At 36.9% G+C, this 10,058-nt stretch overlaps 1 protein-coding gene across 1 annotated transcript in view; it reads right to left on the bottom strand.

The window, feature by feature from the left end:
* Positions 1-10,058, bottom strand: part of AFG2A (AAA ATPase AFG2A) — a 379,187-nt gene that overhangs the window by 219,990 nt on the left and 149,139 nt on the right. Inside the window, 1 exon segment of the mRNA XM_017852609.1 lies at positions 9,813-9,939. Within this exon segment, the coding sequence (XP_017708098.1) occupies positions 9,813-9,939 (127 nt within the window).

The raw sequence follows: 10,058 nt of genomic DNA, 5'->3' as shown, positions 1-10,058 counted from the left end.
TTTAGTGGAAGAAAATGTATTTTAAAATTGAAGATTAAGAGAACTTTCAAGAGGGGATGGTGTATACTTGAAATAAGTTAATTCAGCCTCCCTACTATTATTTAAGTTCAGTGTAATTTTACTCATATATGATTTATAATATAATGTATCTTCAGAAAACTTATGTGTTAAACATGTTTAAACAATCTTTAAAAAAAACTCTGTGGCTCATTCAACTCAAAATGAATTAAAGACGAATAAAGAGCTAAAACTGAAAAACTACTGAAAGAAGTTATAGGGAAAATGTTCCATGACACTGGCCTGGACAATAATTTTTTGAACATGACCTCAAAAGCACAGACAACAAAAGAAGAAATAGACAAATGGGATTACATGAAGCTAAAAAGCCACTGCACAGCAAAGGAAACACTCAACATAGTGAAAAGACAATCTATAAAATGAGAGAATATGTTTGTAAACCAAACCTGATAAGGTGTTAAAATCTAAAATACCAAAATTTATAAGGAACTCAACAGCAACAAATGACCTGATTAAAAAATGGGCAAAAAGCTTGAATAGACATTTCTCAGAAGAAGACATACAAATAGCCAACAGGTATATTTTTTAAGTGCTCAACATCACTAATCATCAGAGAAATGCCAATGGAAACCACAATGAGATACCATTTCATACCTGTTAGAATAGATATTGTCAAAAACATGAAAGATAAATGTTGGTGAGGATGTGGAGAAAAGACACCCCTTGTACACTGTTGGTAGGAATGCAAATTACTTCAGATATTACAGAAAATAGTGTGGAAGTTTCTAAAAAATTTAAAATAAAACTATCTTATTATCCAGCAATTCCACTATTGAGTATATAGCCAAAGGAAATGAAATCAGTATGTCCAAGAGACATCTGCACTCCATGTTCACTGCAGCATTATTCACAATATCCAAGTCACGGAATCAACCTAAGTATTCATCAAAGAATAAACAGATAAAGACAATGTGGTGTGTATACAGAAGGTAATCCTATTCAGCCTTTATTAAAAGGAAATCCTGTCATTTGTGACAACATGGATCAATCTGGAGGACATTATGCTAAGTGAAATACGCCAGGCAAAGAAAGGCAAATAGTGCACGATCTCGCTTATGTGTGGAGTCTTAAAAAGTTGAACTTTTCATAAAAGTAGAAAGTAGAATGGTGGTTATCAGGGCCTGGAGGTCTAAGGGAGTTGGGAGATATTGGTCAAAGGATACAAACCTTCAGTTAAACAGGAGGAATTAGTTCAAGAGGTCTATTGTACTGCATGGTGACTATCGTTAATAACAATATATTGTATACTTAAAAATTACTAAGAGAGTTGGTTTTAAGTGTCCTCATCACAAAAAAATAAGAAGTATGTGAAGTAATGCACATGTTAAATAGCTTGATTTAGCCATTCTACAATGTATAAACAATTATCAAAACAACATGTTGTACTCTACAGATACAATTTTTATGTCAATTAAAATAAATAATCTTTTTTAAAAAGAAAACGTAAGGCTCATATATGAACAACAGACATTAAAGACTACTAATCTTCTAAAAACTTAAAAGGACAAATCAAGAGTCAGCAAACTTTTTCTGTAAAGGTTCAGAGTATATACTTTAGGCTTTATAGGCCGTTAAGTCTGTACTGTAACTACTCTACTACAGTAGTGCAAAAGCAGTAATATACAAAACATAATCAAATTAGTGTGGCTGTGTTCTAATAAAGCTTTATTTATGGGGACTGAAAGTTGAATTTCATATAATTTTCGTATGTCACCAAAAACCACTTTTATTTTCCTAACCTTTTAAATATGTAAACACTATTCTTAGACAATGGGTTGTGCAAAACCACATGGTGGGTCACATTTGGCCTAAAGGCCATAGTTTGCCAACCCTTGAGATACAGAGTCTTTACCTTATGAACATCGAAATGAAGTAAGACCCATATATGAATACAAACTCTAACCAGTCTCTCTCCTCTGATCTCTCCCAAGTCTCTATCCCCAAAGCCAAAACTTGTAAGGGGCTGCCATAGAAGATAAAGAAGAGTAACTGCCATACAAGTTAAAACACTTGGAGCTTTAAAAAACAAACAAAACAAAAATCCAGCAACAATAACAAAAACACTTATGAGAGTCTTGTGTAAAGATGGTAAAGCTGAAATTGGAAAACAACCGTAGAGGACACTTTTCAGTTCTGATCTTATGATGGCTCACCAAAGACTCTTCACATCATTTTGATAAACAATGTGAAAGACTAACCGGCATCCATTCCTTAAATACTTTTGGGAAAATAAAGAATTATGATTCATTTGAACTATTAATGTCAATTAGTCCTTGCCGCTTTTTTTTAGTTCTGACTTAGCTGAGAAGAGTAATATTAGAAGAGCAATAGTTATAACAAGGAAAAAAATTGAGAATGAACAAACATTTGTAGCCTTTCTTCTGAGGGTATTTTTGGAACACTAGTCATTTGAATATTGGAAGATACGTATATTTAGCTTTTTATTTGGGGACATTTCTAAATATTGCTAATTAACTTTTTCCCATGTCATAAAACTTTCTAGAAAACTAAATTTTAAGCTGGATGCTGTGGTGCACACCTACAATCTTAGCTACTTGGGAGGCTGAGGCAGGAGACTGCTAGAGTCCAAAGGTTCAAGGCTGCACTACTTTACAATCGGTGAATAGACACTGCACTTCAGCCTGGGCAACACAGCCAGGCCTGCATGTCAAAACAAACAACAAAACCCAACTTCGATTTGCAACAATGTAAGAAAACAAAATGTTATGTCTTGTTTAGCTCATTAAGCACATTTCCTCTTCTAGAAAACCGTAAGGAAAATTAATGTCAATTTACTACCTCCATGGGTCTAACACAACAATAGAAAATAATCCTGAAACCAAATTATTCAAGACTTCCACATAACTTTCACAATTTTCCTCAATTGGGCAATCTTTTCCATAGATGGCTTAAAGTAAAATTTTTGAAGTCCTTCCCATTTCCTACTACAAGAAAACTAGGTTTATATGCTAGGAATAATGCTTATAATTTAATAGTTCTTATTAGGAGCTTGTTATATAGTAGGCATCAGTACTAACATTACCCAAATAAACTGAATTCAAATATATTCACAGAGTTAAAACTATTTTGAGGCATGCTTATTACCTGAGAAAGAAGACATGACCATGTTTTCCTTAAGATTCAACATAAATGTACAAAACATCATGGACTTTTTGTACATTTTGTACATGTAAAGGGGCCACACAGCAGTTGTTAACAATGAAATAAACAACATAAACTCCAAAAGTTTGGGCATTTAACTATTATTTGGGGATGAATAATAAATTAGTTGTTTGTTTCTAAACTCCCCTGATGCTAAGGAAATCCAGACCATCAGCAATCAATCTAAAGACAATGAGCCTACTTGACATCACACAATCTCGTTAATCTTCATCTGTCCTACCACATCCTGTTACTCTTACGCAAAATGAACACTAGAAGATGCAACTTCAACTTCTCTTCACTATCTAAGCAGGAGGTAGGAAAAAGCCTAGGCAACTTAGGGACATCACAAGCAATTATTTCACTCAGCCTAGTGTGCTACATCACAGCAAATGAGCCTGACATGTAAATATGACATAGCAAGGAGTAAAATAATGCAGTTTTTGAGCTATGTGTCTCACTTTCTTTGCTGAAACACCAGAATCCCCAAGAAACTTTGGCTTTAGTCTCCCCAGAAGGCATGAAACTGAAATATTGTCAAAAAGAGACATTAAATATGCACAACACATGGGTAATACAATGGTATCAATTTCACTCCTGTGACAGTCCAGGATTTCTCCTTGTTTTAACATACTAACTTAAAATCATCATAACATAGAAGTTGTGGGGTAACAGGCAACAAGATTGTAAAATATGCTAGCTAATTTAAAAGGCCAAATGCCTGGATTTAATGTAGCCAAAATTATACTATATATATATTTCTTTGACCCTACAATGATCTTTTTTAAATCAGTTTTAGCCTAAAAACATAAAGTGTACTTTAACTCTTTGTCACCTCTTTTATTCCTACTACAGTTTCCTCTAGACAATAAAGATGGTAAAAACTGTGTCTATTTCATAACAGGATGTTGTTTCAACTGTCCTTAAAACTGTTTTGTTTCTACCGGCACATTCACGGCACAGTTTGAATATTATGTGCTAATCACACAAGTGTGGAAACAACTTTATAGTACTATTAAACAATATAAATAATGTTCCACAGTAGTTCTTCAGAGAAAAAGTAACTGGAAAGGAAATAAGACTTAAAATTTTACTGCATATTCTTTTGTATTTCACAAACTTTAGAGGACTTGACAAGGACATACGCTTTTGATATAGTATATATCATCTGAGTAGTAACAAAACTATAGTTTAAAAAAATTCACATTCCACATGGAGTTCTACCTGAAACAGAAATGAATATTAAACTTTTTTACAATTATCACTAAATACTGAAAGCACTTTCCCCACCATAACTACAGAATATATGCAGCACATTTAGGCAATGGTTCAAAATAAGAGGGAATCAGTGAATAAAAAGAGGGATGTGAGGAAAGTATGGATAAAAGATACATATATATATATATATATATATGTATTTTGGGGGGGAGGAATATAAAGAAAGTGATTTTGTATGAGGGACCCTGTATGGTGGATTCTTGTCCTAGAGTAAAGTAACCGGTTATTTGAGAGGGAGATGGTGTAGGGCAGATCACAAGGTCCAGACATGTCAAGGATGGTCTGTGTGGGTGATAATGGGGTTTGTGAAAGGGAATTTGTGAGGAGAGTTTTGAGTGTGATTTAGCTGGCTGTGACTGAAGGAAAACTGTTTGCGGTAGACTTTCTAGAAAATGGTCTAGGTGTTAGAGCCAGCTTTGCTTAAGGTATTAATTTGCTAACTTACCAGAATTTTTGCTTTTCAATCCTGTGATTTATTTCTTTTGAAAGCTTCTCAGATTTGTGTAACTCTCTCCTTTAGCTTTTTTGTCAGCTCCTGTGACTTGTTTCTTCTCTGGTTCTGACTGCTGTTATGGCCTGATACTAAAGTGTTTTGCCTCAGAGGTCTACAGGAACACTGTTTTCCCCCAGTATAGCTTGATTTGATACTCTTGGTTTTTCTTGATAAATATACTTACTTTTAGCTTTTAATATTTGACTCCTATATTGCTTAAAATAGTTTTAAGCTACCTCCATTCCTCTCTGGCCTAAAATATTTAATTGGCTATAAGTCTTTTGACTTGTAAGTTCCCTGGCCAAAGGAAATCCTACAGAAACCTAAAAAACTAATTCAGGCCATGATGCGAAACGGAGTTGGACACACTTCACTATGCCACCCCTGCTCTTGGAATTTAGGCCAGGTTCAAAAGGTCTTTCAAAATTATGAAAATAAAATGTTGTCCTTTCCCACAAAGAAAAAAAGAGTTCCTCTGTTTAACCAGACTTAGTCTTAGTAAAAACTTAAAAATAAAGATCCCCTGATGATCAATTACAACCCAAAATGGAAGGACCCCTATCAGGTATTGTTAAGGACCTCCACTGCTATCAAACATTAGAGGATCACTGGCTGGGTACAGCTGTCCAGGATTAAACCTGTTTCTTATAAGTCCCTGCAGGCCTAAGAGGAAGACACCATAAGTAATCCTTACAAACCTCTAGAAGACTATTATTTCACAAACACACAGATAAATAATGTGACGCTATGGGTGGGCATAGGAGCATTAAGTTTTCTCTTCCTTCTAATTATAATTTTCTTGTTTTACCTCCTAGTAAAGTTTGTATCTTCTAAAGTCAACATAAAGATGATGCTGGCACAAGGCTTCCAACTCATCTTATCTTCTGACACAGAAAATGAAAACATCCTGCTGTTGGGCTCCTTACATCAGGTATCTGGAGATTTTTACTCCTCCCATGCTAGGCAGTGCCTATGTTTATAAAATCAGCAGGAAGCACTTACAGACGATAGACCTGTGCCCATCTGCAGCCCTTTAAGATTAAGGAGGAGTTTCTAATCTGAGGGGGGGATGAAGTAGGAGACCAATAGGACTTGTTTTCTGGTGAAAACTCTGCTGAACAAAACAAGATCTAGTCCAGATGAGGCAAAGTGAAGAAAGTGGCCAAAGCCAGCAGATGGCAACAAAAGCGATCTCTAGCAGAGCTCAATGCTCATTGGCATAAGACACTGCCACCAGAACCACAGCAGTTAACAAATGTCATGGTAGTGACTCAAAAGTTACCACCCCTGGCCGGGCGCGGTGGCTCAAGCCTGTAATCCCAGCACTTTGGGAGGCCGAGACGGGCGGATCACAAGGTCAGGAGATCGAGACCATCCTGGCTAACACGGTGAAACCCCGTCTCTACTAAAAAATACAAAAAAAACTAGCCAGGCGAGGTGGCGGGCGCCTGTAGTCCCAGCTACTCGGGAGGCTGAGGCAGGAGAATGGCGGGAACCCGGGAGGCGGAGCTTGCAGTGAGCTGAGATCTGGCCACTGCACTCCAGCCCGGGCGACAAAGCGAGACTCCATCTCAAAAAAAAAAGTTACCACCCCTTTCCATGGCAGTGACCCAGAAGTTACCCTTTCGTAGACTCAATTTGTGTTAACTCACCCTTCAATTTGCATGTAAATGAAAGTGGGCATAAGTGAGTATAAACACAGTTGCCAAAAGCCCATAACTTGCCAACTCTGGGTGCACTGCTTATGAGTCAGTCCTGCACCATAAGGGGCAGTACCAATCAATAAAAGATTGCTGTCTAACACCACCAGTGGGCTCTTGAATTCTTTCCTGGGTGTAGCCAAGAACCCTCCTAGGCTATGCCCCAATTCTGGGGCCGGCCTGTCCCGTATCACCCTGATAGAAACATACCTTCTCCCACTTATTCAATCAAATGCTAATCTAGGTGCTACTGTGAAGGGCTTTTGCAGGAACCTGAATCAGCTGACTTCAAGGTCCAGAGATTTTTTCTCAATAAGACTAACCTCATCAGATGAGCGCTCCAAAAGGACAGGGCTTTTCCTGGCAAAGGAAATTTGAAGTGTGACAGGGATAAAACATAACGGAGTTTTCCATTGCTGTTTCTGATGGTGGAGGAGGCTGTGTGGCAAGGAATGTGGGTAGTCTCTAGGAGCTGAGAGTGGCTCCTAGCTGACATCAGGTAAGGTAATTCAGTCTTTAGTCCTCAGCCCCAATCACAAGTGAGTTGTGCCACAATCATGTGAGCTTAGAAACATGAACTCCTAATGAGAATGCACTCTAGCCAACACTGTGTTTTCAGTCTTTAGTTTAAATCCTGCACAGACAAACTAGTCATAATGTGCCCATCTTCTAACCTAAGACATGTGAACTAACAAATGGGTGTGAAGCTACTAAATTTGGGGTAATTTGTTACACAGCAAGAAAACAACAACGCAAGCACTAAACAGGGCAAGTCAGACAGCTTGATTTAGAAAAATGCAGTTAAGTTTATTGTAAGCCTTACATCCTACTTCAAGAAATATATCTAATATCGAGGACATCCAGCATTAGGAAGTCAAAGAAGGCTACTATCAGATTGGGCCCAGACAAAAATCCTAAGACATTTTAGAGCTTATTAACCACAGGGAAACCAGGAAATAAATATCATAAAAATACAATGAATTCTTACCAGGAAAAGATTTTGATTCAGCACCTTTATTTGTGAAACCAGAGGCAGAATTAGGTAAACTTTAAGGCTCTTTCAGCAGTTTCTACAGTCCTTGTTAAGATACAGTCTTATACTTTGTATAGACTTCAGAGATGCCTTAACACCAACCCAGTTTCTATAAATACTAAGAACTCACCTATCTTCTAATAAAATACCGCATCAGTAAGGGAATGTTTTTTTTTAAGGTCCAAAGCTTTCCTTCATTTAACCAAAGGATCTTTATCACATAGCAAAATACCTAACCAAAGCAAGGTTTTCTTGCCACATAATAGTTACATTCAAAGGGGTCTTTTTTAAAAATCACATTTTTTAAAACTGAAAGTATGTATATATGTACACAGGAAGAAAGTAGCTCATAAAGTCATACACAAGGCAATAATATTAATGACAATAAAAAAGGGAAACTGGTTCATGCTCTGAGAGCAAATGTTTACTCAACTTAAATCCTTATAAAATATTACATATTAGATATAAATGAGGCACTTAAATTACTGAACTCCTTTATTAAATTATGACCTAGGGAAAAAGTGGTAGTAATAGTTTAAAAGGATTGGCTTTTGCTATAAAGACACATCCACATGTATGTTTATTGCGGCACTATTCACAATAGCAAAGACTTGGAATCAACCCAAATGTCCATCAGTGACAGACTGGATTAAGAAAATGTGGCACATATACACCATGGAATACTATGGAGCCATAAAAAAAGATGAGTTCATGTCCTTTGTAGGGACATGGATGCAGCTGAAAACCATCATTCTCAGCAAACTAACGCAAGAACAGAAAACCAAACACCGTATGTTCTCACTCATAGGTGGGAACTGAACAATGAGATCACTTGGACACGGAAAGGGGAACATCACACACTGGGGCCTATTGTGGGGAGGTGGGAGGGGAGAGGGATGGCATTGGGAGTTATATCTGATGTAAATGACGAGTTGATGGGTGCTGACGAGTTGATGGGTGCAGCACACCAACAGGGCACATGTATACATATGTAATAAACCTGCACGTTCTGCACATGTACCTTAGAACTTAAAGTATAATATAAATAAATAAATAAATAAATAAAGGATTGGCTTTGCACTTATACTACTTAATTTAATGTAACAGCCTGAGTAACTTCTTTAAAAAAATAGAAGAATCCATTATTTTATTCTAAATACTTTAAAACAACAATCAGGACAGTACTTCTTCAAAGTTACTGTGCTGATGGTAACTGGAATCTAACTAGTACTTGCTAAATAGCTAGAATATACCTTCATATAAATGAAAATGTTGAAAACTCTGGAAGAATAAATTAGATGAAAGAAAGAATTCCAAAGAAATCCAAACTTCAATTCTCTAGAGAAATATGTTAAAAGTAAGATACAAGATAGGGGAGTAGATATTGAAGAGTTATGAACCACAAGAAATGGTCCTTACTGAACCATAAGAAATAAAAATGTAAATAAAAGCTTTCCTTTGTTCTCTTAATTTCCTTTAGTTTAAGATCCTTTGTAGGACAGCTCTCTGGGTGATCTTGGAATGACCCAGTTCTCTCTCTCCCCTCATAGCTCTCAAGAATAACTGTAGCATGTGCAGGAAATGCAATATCCTGAGACAGGGAGGGACTGGCTGGAACAGCCCAGGTTCTACTCCAGTCCTCCCCTAGAAACTCCAACACTTTAGACCAGTGAGTCTCACATCCTCAGTGTATAAAACCCGGAACAGGGTGCCTTCCAGAGGCCCTCAGCTGCAGTGCAAGTGGGGCACATGCAGTCAAGATTCCATTCACCCAGGGCAGCTTTCCTGAATCTTGAGAGACTGGCTTGCAATGAATCCTAGGCCTCTGTTGTATCTTGCTGCCTATCTGTAAGTGGTAAACTTGCTTCATATAACTTGTATGCAAGAATGTTCTGTCTTACCAGACTCAGACAAAATGGTAGCCAGTCCACAGTGAACCTGCTTCATATTCTTCAATATCCTCTAAATGAAATACTGATTAGAAAGTAATTTGACAAAAACAAAAACCTGATAAAATCAAACGAACCAGTTCTTGATTTTATAATATCCACAATGCCTTCTCTCTTACCTTGTCTATCCTATCTGGGCGGTTAGTAGCTGCCAAAATGGTCACATCCTTTAGCTGTTCAATCCCATCCATTTCTGTTAAGAGCTGAGCCAAAACACGATCAGCCACATTCCCAGCACCTAAAGAACTGATTTTGAAAATACAGTTTAAAAAATATCTTTAACCTATCTTCAAATACTGTATCTATTAATTTTAAAGGTCCTATAGTCTATAACAAGAAAATCATGTCTATTTTCAAATATGAAG

The sequence above is a fragment of the Rhinopithecus bieti genome, unplaced genomic scaffold, assembly GCF_001698545.2.
Source record: "Rhinopithecus bieti isolate Rb0 unplaced genomic scaffold, ASM169854v2 scaffold_33326, whole genome shotgun sequence".
NCBI lineage: Eukaryota > Metazoa > Chordata > Mammalia > Primates > Cercopithecidae > Rhinopithecus > Rhinopithecus bieti.
The sequence above is the reverse complement of the archived record's forward strand: the minus strand, read 5'-3'. Positions and strand labels throughout refer to the sequence as shown.